The sequence below is a fragment of the Schistocerca nitens genome, chromosome 4 (genome assembly GCF_023898315.1).
Source record: "Schistocerca nitens isolate TAMUIC-IGC-003100 chromosome 4, iqSchNite1.1, whole genome shotgun sequence".
NCBI lineage: Eukaryota > Metazoa > Arthropoda > Insecta > Orthoptera > Acrididae > Schistocerca > Schistocerca nitens.
The window spans coordinates 351,551,362-351,576,599 of record NC_064617.1 but is presented as its reverse complement, the minus strand read 5'-3'; the positions used below and the strand labels follow the sequence as shown (position 1 = coordinate 351,576,599).

Sequence of the window (25,238 nt, the reverse complement as noted above, 5' to 3'; positions counted from 1 at the left end):
AAGTGACGCTTGATCAAGGTCCGCGTCACTTTCCATTCTCAACCAGACTTAACATCTGAGAAAGTAAAGAAATAATAATAATAATAATAGTAATAACCCCGTGGAGGCCCGGGAAAAGAATAGGCCTCCGGTATGTTCTGCCAGTCGTAAAAGGCGACGAAAAGAACAAACCACTAATAGGGCTAACCCCCCTTTTCGTGTGATTAGTTGGTTCAGGACAGAACTAAACAAGCCTCGGACAAGCGCCGTCATGGTCGGGGACGACGCTTGAACCCTATGCCCGCCCACAATGGTAACGACACTGCTAGCCAACTGGAAAATGATTTAAATCCAAATAGAGGTGTTTTGCAGGATATGCTTCCTGCAACCACCCTAGAAGAAAAACAGAGACAGAGGATGAGATGGTCAGATGAAGTTAATCGACACCTCATGTTCTGTTATTACCAAGTAACAAACCTAGGAACCAACACAACTGGATACAGATCACAAGTATACACAACATTTATTGCCAGATACCCAGAATTAAAATTTTTAACAGAACAGCGACTAGCTGATCAGATCCGTGTAATAATCAAAAATAACAGAATACCCCAGTCAGAATTAGAAAACATCAAACAACAAGTACAACAAATACTGGAACAAAATAATGTGCAATCAGAAGAAGAAGAAAATACAGTAATGGACTCAAACATCCCAGAGCAAACAAACAAAGAACAACACGCATCAATTAAACAATCAGAGGAAAACGAAATCTTAAGACAGCCACCAGAACAAGCACAAATAGAACACGAAGTGACACACATGTTAGATATAGAAGAAAAATTTCAGCTGACACATATAGAATACAAAGACACAAATACAGACATTAGACCATTCTTGCATAGACCGCCAAATAACCCACAAGTCGAAACAACAATAAAAACGATCAACACAATCATACACAACAAAATAAATGAAAACACAACTATGGAAGAGTTACAACTACTGGTTTATATATGAGCACTCACTACACTAAATATACACACTAGGCAGAGATCAGAACCAACCAACACACAGAAGAAACCCACAAAACCAGCATGGCAACACAGGCTACAGATCAGAATAGGAAAACTGAGAAAAGACATCGGACAGCTAACACAATTTATAAGAAATGAAATGTCAGAAAAAAAACGAAAAAGGTTAGGTAAAATCTCACAACAAGAAGCGATAGAGCAATTAGATGAAAAGAAGCAGAAATTACAAGCATTGGCCAAACGACTTAGAAGATTCAAAAAAAGTGAAAATAGAAGGAAACAAAACCAAACATTCAACACAAAACAAAAGAAATTTTACCAGACAATAGATAACACACACATTAAAATAAACAATCCACCAAACATAACAGACATGGAACACTTCTGGAGCAACATATGGTCTAACCCGGTACAACATAACAGGCATGCACGGTGGATACAAGCAGAAACAGACACATAAAAGATGATACCACAAATGCCTGAAGTGATGATTTTGCAACATGAAGTCACCCAAGCAATTAATTCTACCCACAATTGGAAAGCCCCTGGAAAACATAAAATAGCAAATTTCTTGCTAAAGAAGTTCACCTCAACACATTCACATCTAACTAAATTATTTAACAGTTACATTACAGACCCATACACATTCCCTGATACACTTACACAAGGAATAACTTATCTGAAACCTAAATATCAAGCAGACACAGCAAACCCAGCTAAATATCGCCCCATAACATGCCTACCAACAATATACAAAATATTAACTTCAGTCATTACACAGAAATTAATGACACATACGACACAGAACAAAATTATAAATGAAGAACAAAAAGGCTGTTACAAAGGAGCATGGGGATGTAAAGAGCAACTGATAATAGATGCAGAGGTGACATATCAAGCTAAAACTAAACAAAGGTCGCAACACTACGCATAGATTGATTACCAAAAAGCTTTTGATAGTGTACCCCACTCATGGTTACTACAAATATTGGAAATATACAAAGTAGATCCTAAATTGATACAGTTCCTAAACATAGTAATGAAAAATTGGAAAACCACACTTAATATCCAAACAAATTCAAATAATATCACATCACAGCCAATACAGATTAAGCGTGGAATATACCAAGGACACTCATTAAGTCCTTTCTGGTTCTGCCTGGCTCTGAACCCACTATCCAACATGCTAAATAATACAAATTATGGATACAGTATTACTGGAACATACCCACACAAAATCACACACTTGCTATACATGGATGATCTAAAACTACTGGCAGCAACAAATCAACAACTCAATCAATTACTAAAGATAACAGAAGTATTCAGCAATGATATAAATATGGCTTTTGGAACAGACAAATGTAAGAAAAATAGCATAATCAAGGGAAAACACACTAAACAAGAAGATTACATATTGGATAACCACAGCGACTGCATAGAAGCGATGGTAAAAACAGATGCCTATAAATATCTAGGATACAGACAAAAAACAGGAATAGATAATACAAATATTAAAGAAGAACTAAAAGAAAAATATAGACAAAGAGTAACAAAAATACTGAAAACAGAATTGACAGCAAGAAACAAGACCAAAGCTATAAATACTTATGCTATACCAATATTGACCTACTCATTTGGAGTAGTGAAATGGAGTAACACAGACCTAGAAGCACTCAATACACTTACACGATCACAATGCCACAAATATAGAATACATCACATACATTCAGCAACAGAAAGATTCACATTAAGCGAAAGGAAGGAGGAAGGGGATTTATCGACATAAAAAACCTACATTATGGACAGGTAGACAATTTAAGAAAATTCTTTCTAGAACGCGCAGAAACTAGCAAAATACACAAAGCAATCACTCATATAAATACATCGGCTACACCACTGCAATTTCATAACCACTTCTACAACCCTTTAGATTACATAACACCAACAGATACGAAGAAAGTAAATTGGAAAAAGAAACCACTACATGGCAAGCACCCGTATCATCTAACACAGTCACACATCGATCAAGACGCATCCAACGCATGGCTAAGAAAAGGCAATATATACAGTGAGATGGAAGGATTCATGATTGCAATACAGGATCAAACAATAAACACCAGATATTACAGCAAGCATATTATTAAAGATCCCAATACCACAACAGATAAATGCAGACTTTGCAAACAACAAATAGAAACAGTAGATCACATCACAAGCGGATGTACAATACTAGCAAATACAGAATACCCCAGAAGACATGACAATGTAGCAAAAATAATACATCAACAGCTTGCCTTATAACATAAACTTATAAAACAACATGTTCCCACATACAAGTATGCACCACAAAATGTACTGGAGAATGATGAATACAAATTATACTGGAACAGAACCATTATAACAGATAAAACAACACCACATAACAAACCTGACATCATACTCACCAATAAAAAGAAGAAATTAACACAACTAATCGAAATATCCATACCCAATACAACAAATATACAAAAGAAAACAGGAGAAAAAATTGAAAAATACATCCAACTGGCTGAGGAAGTCAAGGACATGTGGCATCAGGATAAAGTTGACATTATACCAATCATACTATCAACTACAGGAGTCATACCACACAATATCCACCAGTACATCAATGCAATACAGCTACATCCAAACTTATATATACAACTACAGAAATCCGTAATTATTGATACATGTTCAATTACCCGAAAGTTCCTAAATGCAATATAACAGATACTGTACAGTTAAAAGGAAGTCGCGCTTGATCAAGGTCCGCGTCACTTTCCATTTTTGACCAGACATACCGTCTGAGAAAAGAAAGAAGTAATAATAATGTCCCTATCAGGAATAGCACTATTAGCAGTATTATTAGCAGGTGACCTCTACAGGAAGTTCCAAGTAAAATAGTCTGTGACCCTGACTTCTAATCATCAAAGTTGACAGCTTGCCACAAAAGTGGGAAATAATCACACCACTTGCCACACGGTTTTGTCAACGTTACGGTCGGCACACAAACTGTTACTTCCGTGAAATCCAAACGATCCAGGTTGGTGTACAGTCCTCGCGTGTACACTTCCTAATTTTACCGAAAACCCGTTTGGTAGGCGTCCAGCCCTGATGTCATCCGAGGCACAGCGTATGCCAGCCTTTGACAGACGCGGACAGATTGATGGCTCGGTGCAAAGTGTCTCCCTACTGCAACTCGGGCCGTATTTATAAATGAGCGCAGCAGACCACCGAACAGAACATCTGCTATAAAACGTTAAATGCGTAGGTAGCAGCATGTAAATCGCCCCTGTCTCGGACACGTATTAATTAATATCTCTGTTGTGTAACAATTTACAAACTTCACAATTTTTACATAATTAAAGATAAGTTTGGTTTAGTTATTGAAAAAGTTTGGTTCGACTGTATTTAAAGTTCGCCGACTAGATTGCACGTGTATACAGATTTATTATTTAATGAATGTAATCAAGTGCTGTAATTATAACTTTCTATAACAATTACAAATGATTCTTAACCTATTACGAATAAGGACGTTTCTGTTCCAAATTTGGTTTTTAGTAAATTATCTGAAAACTAACAGGGGTAGCTTAATGGACTCTCATACTTTATGATGCTATATCAAAGTGAGGCTACATGCGAATTTTCAACTTCCTGAGACTAATATTTGGCGTCTTCAACTTTTCGTGAAAACACCGGTTTCGACCGAAATGTTACCCCGACCAAGCTGAGATTTGTAACTTTTGATTGTGGCATACATTTGCACATTCTGAACAATTTTTGGATTTCTAGCTCCGTTGTTTAGTGCCACTTATTTTTCTCTTAAAATAATGTGTTTGGCAAAACTTATTCATCTGATGTTTCTGAGACTTCACAGTGTTAACATTAATATACTGAAGCATACATTGACAAAGTTTGGAAAAGCTATTACAATTTTTAATTTTACTCTTAGATTATCGCGCAATATTGTGTATGCTACGCGCAGGCGCGTTATGATGACGTGGCTCTACTACCAGTGAACTGGGGTAAGTCCCGGCACACTCGCTCGCCCTTTCAGTCTGTAACAAAACAAGCGCTGCATCATTTTGAGAGATACAGATTTCTCAGAATGATACTGCGCTTGTTTTGTTACACAATGAAAGGGCGTGGTTGATATCGTTCCCCATTCTTCCCAAATCCGAGCCTGTGCTCTGTCTATATGACTTTCGCTTCTCCTCCTTGTCTTCTTGTTACTCTTCTTCTTCTTCTTCTACAACTACTTTTATCCATTTCTTTAATTTTTTATTTAAGCACTGGTCGACAATTTGATACTCTTACCTGATAAGATTATTGGAGAAGGCAAGGAAGATTAAAAAAACAGCATGCATTTACTTCATAGCTTTCCTGTAGCTGATACTAAGAGAGGGGCGTTGTGCGACTTGTAGAGGTTTACCATCGTTGTTAATCCTTTCTGGAATAGTGAGTAGACACAGTGTTTGCATTCAGGAGGACAGTGGTTCATATCCTCATTTGAACATCCACAGCTAGGATTTCCGTTAACGAATTAAAGAAAAATTGGTATGCTTCCTTTCCAAAAGGACACGACCGACTTCCTTCCCCGATCAGACGTTGTTATCTGTCCCTAATGACCTCTTCGCCGATGGTATGTCAGCCTCTAATCTTCCTTCTACATTAATCTTGAAACGTCTGTTGTTATTGAGACCAGCAGTTCGAAGACTTTTTTACGCAACTATGTGCTAGTCTGTCATGTGCAAGTCGCTACATCTACAAACAACTCCTACAACCTATATCCATCTGAACTGCTTACTGTATTAACTCCATCGTCTCCTCCAGTTCTCTCATACCCCACCCTCGTTCTCACACACACACACACACACACACACACACACACACACACACACACACACTCTTTACCTCCATTACCAAACTGATTATTGCTTTATACCTCAGGAAGTGTGCTATCAGCCAATCCCGTCTTTTAGTCAAGTTATGCCACAAATTACCTCTCTCCCCATTTTGATACAGTACTTCCTCCTTAGTTACTCAGTATACTCGTATAATCCTCAGATCATCGTCCACATTCCATTTCCATACAAGGCTACACTCCAGAGAAGTACTTCCTAAGACTTAAATTTGTATTCAGTACAAACAAACTTCTCTTTTTCGAGAAATTCTTTTCTTGCTCTAACGAGTCTGCATTTTATATCCTCTCTACTTTGACAATCGTCAGTCATTTTAAAGCTGAAATCGCAAAACCCAATCACTACCTGTGGTGTCTATTTGCTAATCTAATTTCCTCAGCATTGCCTGATTTAATTGGAGTACATTCCATTACCCTTGTTTTGCTTTTGTTGATGTTCATAATATAACATCTTCTGAAGACACTCTCCGCTCCGTTCAACTGCTGTTCCAAGACCTTTGCCGTCTCTGACAGTATTACAACATCGACTACAAACATTAAAGTTTTTATTTCCTCTCCATGAACTTTAATTCCCTATTCAACTTTCTCGTTGGTTGTCTTTGCTGGCTGCTCATTGTTCAGAATGAATGGCATAGGGCATAGGCCGCAACCCTGTCTCACTCACTTCTCAACGACTGCTTCGCTTTCGTGCCGTTTGACTCCTGTGACTGCAGTATGGTTTCTGTACAAGTTCTAAATAACCGTTCGCTCCCTGTATTTTATTTCTTAAACATACAAAATTTCAAAGAGTGTAGTCCAGTTACATTATAAAATAACTTTTTCTAAATGTGCAAGTGCTCCAAACGTAGATTTGACTTTCTTTAACCCAGCGGTAGCGAAATAGCGACCCGCTAAGGATTTTTTGCGTGGCCCGCCAACACAGTAATAAAAATCTGTCTTAACCGAGATTTCCTTCCCGTGCGTGACCTAAGATCCTCAATAGGACAGCCAGGTCAGTACACATGCACAGCGTAGATAAATTTCCGCGCAAACCACGTTGACACTCGGCGCGGCGTTTGATGCGGGCGACCGCAAAGGAATTTCCAATTTAAGCTCGTTACCATCAGCCACCGCGCAGAGTATCAACAGAATCAACATAATTTGCACGTTAAGTACAGTGCGCAATCGCTTTTCCAGTTGACCTGGTTTATTTCCGTGTTATCTGTGCAACAGTTCGTATATAAAGGTCAAACTTTAGTGAAACCATGAACATCAGAAAAAACGTAAAATCAATTATGAATGTTGTGTGTATAACGAAGAACCGACCTTTTCTGAAATAGAAAGTTAACTAATGAGTGCAAAAGTTTTAAAAGGTGCGAACCTGCTCCAGAAAGCGGCCACCCAGCTACAACAATTGCCCACTCCTGCTTTACCCCATCTTCTAAGATATGACGTAGGGTCAGTAGGGTCAGTATTGCCCCACGTCTTGCTCCATTCCTGCGGAATTGAAACTGATCTTTCTGAAACGTTTACCCCATCTGCTTGCATGGCCAGTGCAACGAGAACAACAGCGCCTTGTATCTTTACTGGGAGACCTCCAACGTAACCGTTGTTTCTGCAGGCAGCAGCTGTCACAAGACGAGCGATCCTCGTGTGGTGATGAGTAGGTTGAGGGAGGACGGCTAAACGGCCGCCAGCTGCAGACTCTTGTTTGGCAGAGTGCCTCCTGCACACGGGTGCTCTGCCAGGTCTCGAGGCTGCACCGGTAAAGATACCCTCGCCCTCGCGACGCGCTGTTTGGCAGTCGCCTCGCCCGCGGGTTGCGCGCCGCACATACTGGGCCAGAGTGAGTACCAACAGCGGCAAGTACACGCGGGAATTGCAGAAAACACTTGTACGAAATTACAAACACTCGGTCTAGAGTTGCAGGATAAGCAACGCACAAGGATGAACGACCTACGCTGCGGTGGCAAAAGTCATGGTTGTTGTTGTTGTTGTTGTTGTTGTTGTTGTGGTATTCAGTCCTGAGACTGGTTTGATGCAGCTCTCCATGCTACTCTATCCTGTGCAATCTTCTTCATCTCCCAGTACCTACTGCAGCCTACATCCTTCTGAATCTGCTTAGTGTATTCATCTCTTGGTCTCCCTCTACGATTTTTACCCTCCACGCTGCCCTCCAATGCTAAATTTGTGACCCCTTGATGCCTCAAAACATGTCCTACCAACCGATCCCTTCTTCTAGTCAAGTTGTGCCACAAACTTCTATTCTCCCCAATCCTATTCAATACCTCCTCATTAGTTAAGTGATCTACCCACCTTATCTTCAGCATTCTTCTGTAGCACCACATTTCGAAAGCTATTCTCTTCTTGTCCAAACTTGTTATCGTCCATGTTTCACTTCCATACATGGCTACACTCCATACAAATACTTTCAGAAACGACTTCCTGACACTTAAATCTATACTCGATGTTAACAAATTTCTCTTCTTCAGAAACGATTTCCTTGCCATTGCCAGTCTACATTTTATATCCTCTCTACTTCGACCATCATCAGTTATTTTACTCCCTAAATAGCAAAACTCCTTTACTACTTTAAGTGTCTCATTTCCTAATCTAATTCCCTCAGCATCACCCGATTTAATTTGACTACATTCCATTATCCTCGTTTGCTTTTGTTGATGTTCATCTTATATCCTCCTTTCAAGACACTGTCCATTCCGTTCAACTGCTCTTCCACGTCCTTTGCTGTCTCTGAAAGAATTACAATGTCATCGCCAAACCTCAAAGTTTTTACTTCTTCTCCATGAATTTTAATACCTACTCCGAATTTTTCTTTTGTTTCCTTTACTGCTTGCTCAATATACAGATTGAATAACATCGGGGAGAGGCTACAACCCTGTCTCACTCCCTTCCCAACCACTGCTTCCCTTTCATGTCCCTCGACTCTTATAACTGCCATCTGGTTTCTGTACAAATTGTAAATAGCCTTTCGCCCCCTGTATTTTACCCCTGCCACCTTCAGAATTTGAAAGATAGTATTCCAGTTAACATTGTCAAAAGTTTTCTCTAAGTCTACAAATGCTAGAAACGTAGGTTTGCCTTTTCTTAATCTTTCTTCTAAGATAAGTCGTAAGGTTAGTATTGCCTCACGTGTTCCAACATTTCTATGGAATCCAAACTGATCTTCCCCGAGGTCCGCTTCTACCAGTTTTTCCATTCGTCTGTAAAGAATTCGCGTTAGTATTTTGCAGCTGTGACTTATTAAACTGATAGTTCAGTAATTTTCACATCTGTCAACACCTGCTTTCTTTGGGATTGGAATTATTATATTCTTCTTGAAGTCTGAGGGTATTTCGCATGTCTCATACATCTTGCTCACCAGATGGTAGAGTTTTGTCATGACTGGCTCTCCCAAGGCTGTCAGTAGTTCTAATGGAATGTTGTCTACTCCCGGGGCCTTGTTTCGACTCAGGTCTTTCAGTGCTCTGTCAAACTCTTCACGCAGTATCTTATCTCCCATTTCGTCTTCGTCTACATCCTCTTCCATTTCCATAATATTGTCCTCAAGTACATCGCCCTTGTATAAACCCTCTATATACTCCTTCCACCTTTCTGTCTTCCCTTCTTTGCTTAGAACTGGGTTGCCATCTGAGCTCTTGATATTCATACAAGTGGTTCTCTTCTCTCCAAAGGTCTCTTTAATTTTCCTGTAGGCAGTATCTATCTTACCCCTAGTGAGACAAGCCTCTATATCCTTACATTTGTCCTCTATCCATCCCTGCTTAGCCATTTTGCACTTCCTGTCGATCTCATTTTTGAGATGTTTGTATTCCTTTTTGCCTGCTTCATTCACTGAATTTTTATATTTTCTCCTTTCATCAATTAAATTCAATATTTCTTCTGTTACCCAAGGATTTCTATTAGCCCTCGCCTTTTTACCTACTTGATCGTCTGCTGCCTTCACTACTTCATCCCTCAGAGCTACCCATTCTTCTTCTACTGTATTTCTTTCCCCCATTCCTATCAATTGTTCCCTTATGCTCTCCCTCAAACTCTCTACAACCTCTGGTTCTTTCAGTTTATCCAGGTCCCATCTCCTTAAATTCCCACCTTTTTGCAGTTTCTTCAGTTTTAATCTACAGTTCATAGCCAATAGATTGTGGTCAGAGTCCACATCTGCCCCTGGAAATGTCTTACAATTTAAAACCTGGTTCCTAAATCTCTGTCTTACCATTATATAATCTATCTGATACCTTTTAGTATCCCCAGGATTCTTCCAGGTATACAACCTTCTTTTATGATTCTTGAACCAAGTGTTAGCTATGATTAAGTCATGCTCTGTGCAAAATTCTACAAGGCGGCTTCCTCTTTCATTTCTTCCCCCCAATCCATATTCACCTACTATGTTTCCTTCTCTCCCTTTTCCTACTGACGAATTCCAGTCACCCATGACTATTAAATTTTCGTCTCCCTTCACTACCTGAATAATTTCTTTTATCTCGTCATACATTTCTTCAATTTCTTCATCATCTGCAGAGCTAGTTGGCATATAAACTTGTACTACTGTAGTAGGCATGGGCTTTGTGTCTATCTTGGCCACAATAATGCGTTCACTATGCTGTTTGTAGTAGCTAACCCGCACTCCTATTTTTTTATTCATTATTAAACCTACTCCTGCATTACCCCTATTTGATTTTGTATTTATAACCCTGTAATCACCTGACCAAAAGTCTTGTTCCTCCTGCCACCGAACTTCACTAATCCCCACTATATCTAACTTTAACCTATCCATTTCCCTTTTTAAATTTTCTATCCTACCTGCCCGATTAAGGGATCTGACATTCCACGCTCCGATCCGTAGAACGCCAGTTTTCTTTCTCCTGATAATGACGTCCCCTTGAGTAGTCCCCGCCCGGAGATCCGAATGGGGGACTATTTTACCTCCGGAATATTTTACCCAAGAGGACACCATCATCATGTAATCATACAGTAAAGCTGCATGTCCTCAGGAAAAATTACGGGTTTAGTTTGCCCTTGCTTTCAGCCGTTCGCAGTACCAGCACAGCAAGGCCGTTTTGGTTAATGTCATGGTATACCTCCTAATATCGTACCGCACCTCCTTTTGCCTGGCGCAGCGATTCGACGTGGCATGGACTCAACAAGTCGTTGGAAGTTCCCTGCAGAAACAATGACCCATGATGGTTCTATAGCCATCCATAATTGCGAAAGTGCTGCCGGTGGAGGATTTTGTGCAAGAACTGAGCTTTAGATTGTGCCCTTAAATGTATTATGGTATTAATGTTGGGCGACCTGAATGACCCAAATCATTCGCTCGAATGGTCCAGAACATTCTTTAAACCAATCGCGAACAACTGTAGCCCAGTGACGTGGCGGATTGTCATACATAAAAATGAATGGCTGTAAATGGTCTTCAAGTAGCTGAACATCACCATTTCCAATCAATGATCGGTTCAGTTGGACCAGATAGCCCATTCCATTCCACGTAAACACAGCTCACACCATTCTGGACCCACCACTAGCGAACACAGTGCCTTGTTGACTTCTTGGGTGTATGGCTTCGCCGGCCGCTGTGACCGAGCGGTTCTAGCCGCTTCAGTCCGAAACCGCACTGCTGCTACGGTCGCAGGTTCGAATCCTGCCTCGGGCACGGATGCGTGTGATGTCCTTAGGTTAGATAGGTTTAAGTAGTTCTGTGTCTAGGGGACTGATGACCTCCGATGTTAAGTCCCATAGTGCTTTGAGCCATTTGAACCATCTATGACTTCGTGGAGTCTTTGGCATACTCGAATCCTACTATCAGCTCTTACCAACTGAAAGTGGGCCTCATCTGACCAGGCCACGGCTCTAGACGTCGTTATGTTACCAAAGGCACTCGGATCAGTCGTCTGCTGTCATTGCCGATTGACGCCCAATTTCGCCACATTGTCCTAACAGACAAGTTCGTCGTACGCTCCACATTGATTTCTGCGGTTATTTCGTGCAGTGTTGCTTGTCTGTTAGCATTGAAAACTCTATGCAAACGCCGCTGCGCTCGTTCTTTAAGTGAAGCCGTCGGCCACAGTTGTCCGTGGTCAGAGACTTTTGTCACTTCAGTGTATAATTTCACTCGTTAAATCTTCATCTACATCTACATGATTCTTGTACAGCTCACACTAACGTGTGGTAGAGGTTTCATAGTACCTCTTTCAGGCTATATCTCGACCGTTCCACTCTCAAATGGCACGTGGGAAAAATGAATACCTACATCTTTTTTTTCACAGTGGTCATTTCTCCGTGTATACGTGGTTGGCAACAAAATATTTTGGCATTGGGAGGAGAAATTTAGTCATTGAAATTTTGTGAAAAGATCTCATCTCAACCAAAAACGTATGTTTTAATGACTGCAACATGAACTCCCGTATCATATCTTTGACATTCTCTCCCCCATTCCGCGACTCTTGTTTGAACTTTTTCGATGTTCTCCGTCAATACTGTATATGAAGAGTCCCATACCAGCAGCAAGGTTCCAGAAGAGTACGAACAAGCTTAGTGTAAGCAGTCTCTTTAGTAGATTTGTTGCATCTTCTGAGTCTTCTGCCAAAGATTCGCAGACTTGTAATTAGGATCCATAGGTATTTCGTTGAATCGATAAGCGTAAGGTTTGTGCGATTCATCGTGTAACCAAATTTTAAAGGATTTTTTTAGTACTCATGTGGAGGATATCGCGCTTTTTATTATGTATGGTCGATTGTCATTTGACCTTCTTATAATTTACTAGACGGTAAACGACAGTAACTTCTAAGAGGACTGCTCAGATTGTCATCTAAGTTACTTACATAAAGTAAGAACAGCCGAGAACCTATAACGCTTCCTTGGAGAACCCAGTTATCATCTTGGTTTCGGGAGATGACTTCCCGTCATTTCCTCGAATTATGACCTTTCAGACAGGGAATCACGAATCCGGTCACAGGACAATAGGTACGCAATTTAATGAGATGCCATTTGTGGGGAACCCTGTCGATACTACTCATTACTTCGTGTGAATAAAGAACAAGCACGATATTTCCTGAATCTGTGCTGGTTATGTGTCAGTAGTTCGTTTTCTTCGAGGTATTTCATAATGTTGGAACACAGTTAATGTTCCAAAATCTGCTGCAAATCGAAGTCAGTTGTATGGGTCTATAATTCAGCGGGTTACTTCTGTTCCATTTCTTGTGTATGCATACGATATGTGCAATTTTTCGGTCTTTAGGTATGGAGCTGAAGTCGAGCGAGACGCTTTTGAAGTAGTAAGCCGGCAAATGTTTTTCACAGGTACACGCGCTGCTACAAGAACGTACCCTCCAGCTCAGCTGTAGGAAGGGAGGTTACGTTAGTTTTTCCGAGAAAGACGAAATAGTTTTTAGATTTACCATTTAATATCCGTTACACGTTGCTTTCTTCAAACTTATGCTGAACTGAGAGGGTCTGTAAACTGAAAAGCGGAAAGTGCTGGTGAGAGGGAAGTGGCCTTTCCTGGAAGTAAAATACAACTGCCATACAGACACACTAAGTATCAATTTCTCGTCTAACAGTAGTCAGCGTGCAGTGGTTTATGTAGATTCAGTTTGTGGATGTTTCTTACATTACTTACGTTAGTACTAATTTCTGTTTTCACTGAAGTGTCACCGCATTTAGTGGAAAATAAACAGTCCTTGGGCGTGTTTGCACACTACTCATAATTGATTTAAAAGGCATTCTACGGAAGGGTCTGTGTAGCTTCGTGAAACAGCCGTTAGGTTCTGCTTGTGACGTAATTGGGGAGGGAGAAGAGGGCTCACCTGCTCGCTATTCAGTTCGCGCACAAACTATAATTATGTTTGTCTGTTGGCGGGGCATGCTGTGGGTTCGATTTACGAAGATTTTTTTTTCCCCTAAGGAGTGGGGTGCTGGGTGGGGGATGGGGGTGGCAGCTACCCTATAGTGTTCATAGCTGGGTGCGCTCTTTTGTCGCTCAAATGGACTAGCTTTAAGCTTGAAAATTGTCCTAGCTCATCCAGTTTTGTACTGTCGAAAATATCCTTTCTCGTATTGATATGATGTACGAACAAAAAATAACAAAAAGGGTGTGCATATTGATGAAAATTTTAAAACTCGAAAGTTTAGGCATAAGAATAATAGTCAGGTTTGGAGAACAGACATTTGTAAGTTAACATAGCTTACACATTTTCATCCACTGATGTCCTACGGGATAATATTCCAGGGTAACTCCTCTCTTATGTAAAATGTATTGACTGTACCAAGAAGTTGACGTGCGTGACGTTTGTAAGGGGACAGATATCGATATCGCTGCGCTGTACCAAAGTTAAAACTTATCCATCGCTGCTGGATACAAGACGATAGGTGACATGGGGATGCCCCATCAGCTGGGGAATGGAGTTAGCTTTACGCGCCCGCACAAAAGCGCGATGACATTTAGTCCGCCTCGTTGACGCGAATAGGAGCGAGACATTTTATTTTATGGTAAATACTGTGTAATACGAATCAGTATAATTTTATTTATGGCATCCGAGAGTAATCTTAATGGTGCTTACCGAACCCACCCAGTGAAAATGTGAGTGTTCATGTACTCTGAATAGACTTTAGATCGACTTAGAGGCATTTTCATGGATTTAAGACATTATAAACAGACTGATAATCATAAACTGTTTATTAATATAAAGGTTCCTTTTTATCATAGTACGTTCATTGAGTCAGTCATATAGAAGTACGGCAGTAGCAGATTTGAGAGGACATGAGTCACAAAGACACACAGTTATGGAAGTTATTACAATAAGAGCACCGGGGAGCATACACAGTCACACACATGGCAGTCATTCATTCATATTTTAGCAATTTGGAATAATAACTACAGCCTCACAGTACGTTTATTCACGAAAGAAATTTGTTCCCAAGATTCCATCGCAGTTTGTAACCAATAGAGGTATTCATAAATGCAATACTAGAAGGCAAAAATATCTGTACCTAAGCTGTCAGAGACAGCAAAGGACTTGGAAGAGCAGTTGAACGGAATGGACAGTGTCTTGAAAGGAGGACATAAGATGAACATCAACAAAAGCAAAACGAGGATAATGGAATGTAGTCAAATTAAATCCGGTGATGCTGAGGGAATTAGATTAGGAAATGAGACACTTAAAGTAGTAAAGGAGTTTTGCTATTTAGGGAGTAAAATAAGTGATGATGGTCGAAGTAGAGAGGATATAAAATGTAGACTGGCAATGGCAATGAAATCGTTTCTGAAGAAGAGAAATTTGTTAACATCGAGTATAGATTTAAGTGTCAGGAAGTCGTTTCTGAAAGTATTTGTATGGAGTGTAGCCATGTATGGAAGTGAAACATGGACGATAACAAGTTTGGACAAGAAGAGAATAGCTTTCGAAATGTGGTGCTACAGAAGAATGCTGAAGATAAGGTGGGTAGATCACTTAACTAATGAGGAGGTATTGAATAGGATTGGGGAGAATAGAAGTTTGTGGCACAACTTGACTAGAAGAAGGGATCGGTTGGTAGGACATGTTTTGAGGCATCAAGGGATCACAAATTTGGCATTGGAAGGCAGCGTGGAGGGTAAAAATCGTAGAGGGAGACCAAGAGATGAATACACCAAGCAGTTTCGAAAGGATGTAGGTTGCAGTAGGTACTGGGAGATGAAGAAGCTTGCACAGGATAGAGTAGCATGGACAGCTGCATCAAACCAGTCTCGGGACTGAAGACCACAACAACAACAACAACAACAATCTTGACACAGGAAAGAAGTGAAACACACAGTTATAAAACTCTGTGATCATCTTTAGTTACCAAAAAAACGGTCTCGGAAATGTAAACTTCTCAATCAAGACCCCAGCCCATAGTGCTCAAATTTCACCCATGACCCATAGTTGGCGAATGTCATACAAGAGTGATAGGTCACCGACACATTTTGCTGCTGACATAAGACGACATGTAATGTATCTTGACATTTATGCTCTGGATTCTTTTGTCTGCGGTCGACTCGGAAGAGAAGTGTACAGAACTCCCGTTGGTATTGTCGAACGACTGGAACAGCTAATTGTACAGACTTGTCAGGATTTACGCGATGGTCCGAGGATGCTTGAAAGAATTCCTATCGCACCAAAGAGACGGGTTCGATAGTGCCTCCAAATGCGAGAACGACATGCCGAACACATCCTTCAAACAGGTACCAATTTACAGTAAAGTGCACCATGTAAGTGCTCAGGTAGTGTCGGACAAGGGACATTCAATGAGTAATGCAACACATTTTTTCTTAAAACTGGTTCGTTTTATTCAGGATTCCAGTACATCATATTATTTCCCACTCTTTTGCATACATAAACTATTTTTTAACATAACCTCCGTTCAATGCGACTGCCTTAAGCCGTCGGCACACGGACCGCGCTGTCGAACGTCAATACGAGTATTGAGCGTGCTAAGTTCAACGTGCTGCTGAACGCTCAGAAATGATGCAACTTGTGCATGCGGTATGTGGACCCCAACGTGGTATACGCGATCACAACGCACTCCAGTGGCATTTGCGGAATGTTTCTAGTTCGTAAATCACACTGTTTACTAAACGGGTGCGCGTAAAATTCCCACGTTAGCTCTATTAAAACGCACATTTCCTCCATCGTCCACGAAAAGGAAAGTACCAGGTCCAATCAATAAGGACACAGGCTTAAAAAAGGTCCATTACAAACAGTGCGATACAAATTTTCAATACTTCTCGACATAAGATAAACATTATTTCATCGTTCCCACATTTTAGTAAAGCGTCAAGGTCAGTCTTACTTGATCACTGTTCCTACCCAGTGGCAGAATCTTTGCAACATGTGAATTACGAAGCGTAAAAGAGAAAGGAGCAAAATATCTTTATACAAGTAGCGCAAGCTGTTCTGTAGATTAAACCAATCGAACAAACTCACCCATCGAAAAAGGTTCAAAAATGGTTCAAATGGCTCTGAGCACTATGGGACTTAACTTCAGAGGTCATCAGTCCCCTAGAACTTAGAACTACTTAAACCTAACTAACCTAAGGACATCACAGACATCCATGCCCGAGGCAGGATTCGAACCTGCGACCGTAGCGGTCGCGCGGTTCCAGATTGTAGTGCCTAGAACCGCTCGGCCACTCCAGCCGGCCTCGAAAAAGGTGAACTTATATTTCCATAACACCAAATATTATAGTATATACTTATATTACACTAATAGTAAGGTATCAGAACCTAATAGAAACGCAAATCTTAGGAAAAAAATTTGGGAGCTCCGAAACGCGAACCACCGCCCTTGATTTAATCTTCATCCGGAGAAGTGACGCTACTCTCTACGCTTTTTTTTTTCCATTTTGTTCGTTGTTGATCGTTGTGTCTGGTCGTTGCGGACGTCACATGACATCCGTTCAGTTTCGTTTGTGGATCCTTCCACTCAGTTTTTTTGTTGTTGCAGAGGCCAACTCGCTAAACCAGCAACACGCTACTGACAGCCAATCATAGCATATTACCACATGCTGAAAACTTTAATCGTAGATATGTTACTGATTGAAATTTAATTATAACAAATTGTACCAAGAACAATGGGTTTTGGGTGGATCTTCAGTGTGTCGCGCCTTGAAATGGCATACTCTCATAATATGCAAGTTACAATGATTCTTTAGCCACGAATATGATGTTTCTCATTATTTTATTGGAACAAATCACACAGTTAACAACAGGTATTCCAATCATTCTCAGCTGGCTGGTGCTCAGAAACGGCATATATACGTATAGGCTTGAAATCAATGCCAGTATGGCGCCTCACAACTCTGTGCTGAAGGGAGATGACGTGCATGTGACGTAGGTGGCGTTATGCCATCTCATTGGTCAACGCTCAGATGCACGCTCAGCATATCTGACATGTTAGATATTGCTCTGCACGTTCGGAAAGACTCCCGAACGTGCTATTCCACGCTATGACGTCAGAAACTCGGCACGCTCAACGCTCAACGTTCTGATGCACGGTCCGTGTGCCGACGGCTTTACGCCGCCGTACTGGGAAGGCCTACATGCCCGCACGGTACCAATCTACTGGGCGATATCGGAGCCAACGTCTCGCTGCATCAGTAACCTCCGCATCATCCAACAACATTGTCGCGATAGCCCTTGTAACGCGCATGCAATTCCCCACACATGGTCCTTCGTTGCTCTTTATGGTCTTCTGTTAGGCGGTGAGGAGCCCAGCGAGCGCACACCTTTGAGTATCCCAACTCGTGAACGGGTGTGTCAGCACTACCAACAGAGACATCCAGCTGTGCAACGAAGTATTTGATTGTGATCCGTCGATCACCTCGAATGAGAGTGTCCGCATGGCCCAACATTGCAGGACTCACAGCTGTGTGCGGGTGGTAGGCACATGGGAGATCGGACAGGTTCGAGTGACCTTATTGCAATGATGAGAGACGCCTCACCCAACGACTCGGCATGCTTTTGTTCACTTTCAGGTCTCAGTAGACATTTTTCAAGAGTCTGTGAATACCTGCGATGCAGTGGTTTTCCTCGAAAAGAAAGTCAATGACAGCTTTCTGCTTGGAACCCACCTCTGTCACAGTCGCTATTTTGAAGGCAATTTGTAGCCACCTGTCGGAACTTAATGAAATTATAGGTGCTGAAGCAGGAATATTCCACGATAGCCCACAATGGCGTACGAATTTTTTCAACCGAAATTAGCCGAGAAAAAAGCGTTGCATTACTTATTGAACGCCTCCTGTATTTTTTGTTAAGGCAGGGAAGAATTTTGAGCCCCGTTAATGGGGACGTAATCGAGAAGATTACTTACATTTCCAATACGTTTTACTAGCTAGGACACATTTCTTACCGAAGTCAGTGGCGGCTTGTAACCACACTTTTGTAATTAACACGGGAACGGCCTCTTTGCGGACTGATGTTTGCTAGAACGTTTTTGCTTTATTTCCACCTGTACCAGTTTTCGCTGTTAATTATGATGCACCCTATATGGTCCAGATTGCGGGCCGATGCGTGGGCTGGATATTCGTCTGCCGCGCCACCTCGTGTGCCTGCTGGAAGTTTCTTTATTCCAAAAAACACCGATGGCGAGCAGCTGCAGTGTCCCTTTTAAAACGACTTGAGGGGCTTCTGAGAACCGGCGAACTACTTCAGTCGTGGCTTACTCACCGCTGTGGCGGTCGGAATGTGTCGCAGCAGTAGCTGTACTGGGTAGAACCGTACACCCACCTCGCCGTCATATTTAACTGTTGTAAAGTCACCTTTACACACCTATAGATAAGGTTTTTTCGGAGAAATTATTATCCGATTCGAATTTCAGTCGAGAATCTAATTTGACGTGGTTTTAAATACATCTACATCTACATGGTTACTCTGCAATTCACGCTTAATTGCCTGGCAGAAGGTTCATCGAACCATTTTCATACTACATCACTACCATTCCACTCTCGAATGGCGCGTGGGAAAAAGGAACACCTAAATCTTTCCGTTCGAGCTCTGATTTCTCTTATTTTATTATGATGATCATTTCTCCCTACGTAGATGGGTGTCAACAAAATATTTTCGCATTCGGAAGAGAAAGTTGGCGATTGAAATTTCGTAAATAGATCTCGCCGCAAAGAAAACCGCCTTTGTTTCAGTGACTGCCACCCCAACTCGCAAATCAGTGACATTCTCACCCCCATTGCGCGATAACACGAAACGAGCTGCCCTTCTTTGCACTTCTTCGATGTCCTCCGTCAATCCTACCTGGTAAGGATCCCATACTGCGCAGCAATATTCCAGCAGAGGACGGACAATTGTAATGTAGGCTGTCTCCTTAGTGGGTTTGTCGCATCTTCTAAGTGTTCTGCCAACAAAAAGCAATCTTTGTTTCGCCGTCCCCACAATATTACCTATGTGGTCTTTCCAATTTAAATTGCTCGTAATTGTAATTCCTAGGTATTTTGTCGAATTGACAGCCCTTAGATTTGTGCGATTTATCGGATACCCAAAATTTATCGAATTTCTTTTAGTACCCATATGGATGACCTCGCACTTTTCTTTGTTTAGTGCCAATTGCCGCTTTTCGCACCATACAGAAATTCTCTCTAGATCATTTTGTAATTGGAACTATCACTACGAACTGTGACCTCCCTGAGAGGAAATCACGAATCCAGTCACACAACTGAGACGATACTCCACATGCACGCAATTTGATTAATAGTCGCTTGTGACGAACGGTGTTAAAAGCCTTCTGGTAATCTAGGAATATGGACTCGATCTGAGGTCCCTTGCCGACAGCCCTCATTACTTCATGGCAATAAAGAGCTAGCTGTGTTGCACAAGAACGATATTTTCTGAATCCATGTTCGTTATGTATCACTAAGTCATTTTCTTCGAGGTTATTCATAATATTCGAGTACAGTATATGCTCCAAAGTCCTACTGCAAATTGAAGTCAGTGACATGGGTCTGTAATTCAATGGGTTACTCCTATTTCCTTTCTTGAATATTGATGTGACCTGTGCTACTTTCCAGTCTTGAGGAACAGACCTTTCGTCAAGTAAGCTGTTGTATATGATTGCTAAGAAAGGCGCTATTGTGTCTGCATACTCTGAAAGGAACCTGATTGGTGTACCATCTGGACCGGAAGACTTGCCTTTCTTAAGTGATTTGAATTGTTTCGCAACACCTAAGACATCTACTTTTATGTCACTCATGCTAACAGCTGTTCTGGTTTCGAATTCTGGAATATTTACTGTGTCTTCTTTCGTGAAGGAATTACGGAAAACTGTATTTAGTAACTCCGCTTTAGTGACACCATCATCGGTAACATTTCCATCGCTATCGCGCACTGACAGTATTGACTGTTTTTGCCACTGGTGTACTTTATATACGACCAGAATCACTTTGGGTTTTCTACGATATTTTGAGACAACGTGGCAGAAATGAAATGCGTTACACCGTGAACGCCTTGACAGAGCGCTACTAATCTGATATTGCGGTATTTCCACATTTAAGAATGGTATGGGTACATGATGCTTATTGGGTGTCTAAAATTATTGGAACTGTTCAGATGAAAATCGCAGCGTGTTTAGAGGACGTGCATGTGCAATCTATCGCCATCTTTCGGACCTTGAGGAAGGTCAAATCATTGGCATGAGGGACATGGGAGTATCATACAGTCAGATCGCACAAACAGTTGGCAGTAGTTCAATGGCTGCAGAACAAGTGCTAACGGGATGGAATGAGGACGACAGAAGAGAAGGCGTGGGTCGTTGTACAAGCAGGAAAATATGGTAGGTTTATTCGGTTGGCTCTGATGAACAGACAGATGACGACGGCTGAGATCCGAGCAAAGGTTACACGCAGGGTTTGACCACGAGCCGTCAGGAACCGATTGCTCGAAGCTGGGTTGAAATCTGGTGTTTTTATGCGCGATTTGTCGTCTCCGCTGACACCTTATCACAGACAACAGAAACTTGCCTGGTGTAGAGCGAGATCAACTGAGACACTGACTGGCAGTGTTCACTAATGACTCTCTCTCCTGTCTGTGGCGGCGCTCAGGTCAATGCTAACGTGTCCGTAGACAAGCTGGTGAAAGATCACTAGAAGAAGCGCTTACCGAGACCCATACCACTCCATTTCCTGGAAACACATTGTTAGTAACTGTTGGATATAACAGCAGGTTTGATTTTGTAACTGTAGCAGGAAGGCTCAATGGTAGCTAGTGTGTGACAGAGCGGTAAACCTAATTATTTGACTCTTCGTGACCATGATGCCAAGTGGCATATTCCAGCAGAGTAACGCGAGACTCCGCACTGCAGTTCACACCCACAAGCGGCATGAGAAATGTATGAATCCTACATTTGCCTACATTCTAATCATTCAGCTACGAAGGCGGTGAACTTCTTCAGAAAGTTTGATAATTCTCTGACTGGTGTCATTGTGCGCCAGACCGCTGTAGTCCTTCTTGACTTGGGCGCGAGGTTCAGCGAAATTTATGGAAGGCGTTCCAAAATACACAAGGACTGGGATACTTCCTTTGCTGGCAGCGGAAGGTCGATGAGAGATTTTTGCACCAACTGATGCGCAGCAGTGTAGCATTCGGTAATGCTTTCAGTGCACGCAGTATTCTGAGCTTTTCCCCTGAAACTACAAGAAATTCTCTGGTAATTAACTTGCTAGATATGGTCGAGAGTGTGTGGTGTCATTAACTGCAGGAAGGGTTTCAAAGGGCACAGTACTGCCTGACATAGAAAATATGTACAACAACATACTTCGTTGTTCTTGTCAGAAAAGCATTTTTTGTATAATAACACCATTTTATTTAATACACAGAAGCCGGATAGCAGTGTAGCAGTGTAGAAAAGAAGGACAATTTATATATTTAATTATTCAGATGTGCACTTCCTTAAAATAGATCCCTATATCCAGTTTGGTGATGTTTGTGAATTAGATGTATGGCTGGTCGTCTGCTGACCACGGATAGTGAAGGTAGATTCTGTAATATTCTTTGAGACAGTCCCCTGGTCACCTTTAGCTGAACCAAAGAGAGGAAGTATACCAGAGCCCCAGAGGGCCTGGAATGTGGCTGACCAATACGGTGGCAAGGTCCTCCCCCACTTCTGCGGAAGCATGGGATGATCTGATGAACGGCCATGTTTCGGCACTCTGTCACTGGTTCCTGAGGTGTGAAGACGTGTTTTATGTGTGCTCCATAAAAACAAATTTAAATGAAAATTGTATTTAAGTGGAATATTTAAGAGTAGATAAAAATAATTATTTCTCGTTTCAGAAACTTTTGGTGGGAGGCTCATGTGAGTTGCTCGGAAAAAGATAGGCAGGTAAAATTCATGGGGAACATAGGATTCTTCGGAAGTGACGAACGGTCACAATGAAACCACGTGTTGTAATTATAAGATGAAATACTTGCGTGTGGTAATATTAAGATGAAATACTTGCGTGTGCAGAAGCTGAACTAAAGACAAGCACTTCCAAGTGGTGAGTACAGTGTGAGTCTCAACCTGACTATGAGACAATTAAAAAATAGAAGTGCTTGTCCAAGCTTTCAGTTGAGGATCCGTGTGTGAAATAATTAAGATACCAAAATTTCCATTATGAGATACATTCGAGTGAAGCTAGCTTGATATTCTGATACTCTGAGAGAAAATTAAGGTGGGTCAGCCATCTACCCGGCAACACTATGTGGGTTGCATTGTACAGGGAGATGTGCATAAATCCTCCAGAGTTTGTGGTAGGGAAATTTATTACGTGGGTCAGTGACATGTGAATCTGGGATGACTATTGATTGATGTGGGAAAGCAGAACAAGTAGATAACGAAACATTTTCTTTTTGTGATGTGTTTTATACTGCCAATGTGATTTATTTTGTACATTTAATCTGTGTGATTTGCACGTGACAGTAGCGAATTAGTTTCAAATACGGAGGGCCAAGCATGATTTTCGTTAGTAAAGCCCGATAGTCAGTAAATTCGTTATGTTGCTAATGAATGAGCTTATGAGAATGTGGGAGAGGATGAAAGATCCCTTACCAATCCAGAAAGTGCACAGTAGCAATAGACAGAAACATTACGAGGCCATAGAATAGTAAAATGCTTATGTAATGTCATGCCCATTGGGTGGAGAATCCCTTGTTTAACTATTGTGTTTAAGTGTAATGCAAGAAATTTTGTAACATTAGCGTGAAAGAATTCATTATAATAAAAGAGGAGATATATGAGACAAGTGGTGGTCTTGATTATTGAGTTGTGGGTAGCCATTTTGTTGAGGCATTATACCATGAGCTCCATTTTTTGCTAGGACGCCCAAGCTTTGATTGAAATATATGCCACAGAAAGAAAATGTGGTCCTGCCAGGGTGGAGTGAGTCCATCAGAAATGTGCACAAGCTATTAGTCAGATGCGTTATCCATTCCGTTGCGTTAAGAAGTAAAGACGAGAATAAATTATAGCTTAACTGTTAGGTACTAGGGCTCTAATTTTAAGCATAGTTGCAGTGGGTATGATAAATAATGAAACTATTTCTGATGTACGAATAATAAAAGCACTCGCTTGGCGGGCCACTCATCTGGTAGGCCTGATTACTAGATGTCAAAAATGAGAGGGTAACCACCGGTTGATACAATAAAAATGACCATAGGAGAGAAAAGAGCCAACCATTCCACCGTTACAGCTCTGATCTACTATGAAACCTTTATGTTCCAAAAATGTACGGGAACTGCTCCGAACTCGCCGAGTGGCGCGGTTGGTCGCGGATGCTCATGGAGGGAAGAAAGTAGTTCAAGGGCAGTTCCCAGTTTCATATATTAACATTTTTGTGTTATTGCAGATGAAGCATTGAAGTAGCAGTAGTGAATAGGTAACGGCGACTTCCAAAGTTGAATGTATAGAGATCAACGCAAGCTGGTGTTATTGCTCAGTTTTTTGGCGGCTCACATTTCTGCGCTGTCAAAGCGAGACATTGCCTTTGTTTAGAGCGCCAGGGATGTAACGAAGAGGATAAGCAGAGATTGTTGACACAGCACGTTTGCAATCCAGTCGTCCAATTCTGAAATTTGAGTGCAATTGGATCGCTGTGGGGCAGCAATGAGGTTTATCAGACTTGTGACGTTTTCACTTTGCGGGCCTTATGCATAGAGTTGTCAGTGCTAACAGACAAGCAACAGTGCATGAAATAACTGCAGAAATCGATGTGGGACGTACAACGAACGTACCCGTTGGGACAGTGCGGTGATATTCGGCGTTAATGCGCTATAGCAGCAGACGACTGTCGCGAGGCCTTTCCTAATAGTACGACATCACCTGCAGCGCCTCTACTGGGCTCGTGGCCAAATCGGTTGGATCCTAGACGACTGAAAAACCGTATCCTGATGATATGAGTCCCGATTTCAGTTGGTAAGAGCTGATAGTAGGATTCGAGTGTGGTGCAGACCCCACGAAACCACGGACTCAAGTTGTGGCTCCATAATAGTGTGGGCGGTGCTTACATGGAATGGACTAGGCCCTCTGGTCCAATTGAACCTATCATTGACAGGAAATAATTATTTTCCGCTACTTGGGGGCCATTTGCAGCCATTCATAGACTCCATTTCCCAAACTACGACGGAATGTTTATGGATATCAGTGCAGCATGTCACCGGGCAACAATTGTTCGTGATTAGTCTGAATAACTTTGTGAACAATTCGAGCGAATGATCGGGTACCCAGATTGCCCGACATGAACCTCATCTAAAATTTATGGGACACAGTCGAGAGGCCAGCTCGTGCAC

The 25,238-nt window shown here is 41.6% G+C and overlaps 1 protein-coding gene across 4 annotated transcripts in view; it reads left to right on the top strand.

Annotated features, from left to right (window-relative positions):
• Positions 1-25,238, top strand: part of LOC126251940 (chitooligosaccharidolytic beta-N-acetylglucosaminidase) — a 226,111-nt gene that overhangs the window by 54,562 nt on the left and 146,311 nt on the right. Inside the window, exon 1 of one of the 4 annotated variants that reach the window (XM_049952698.1) lies at positions 7,755-7,783. The exons of the other annotated variants lie outside the window; for them this stretch is intronic. Coding sequence (XP_049808655.1) covers position 7,783 — 1 coding nt within the window. The 5' untranslated portion in view covers positions 7,755-7,782. Of the gene's footprint in view, positions 1-7,754; positions 7,784-25,238 lie in introns of those variants that run through there. 4 annotated transcript variants of the gene reach the window in all.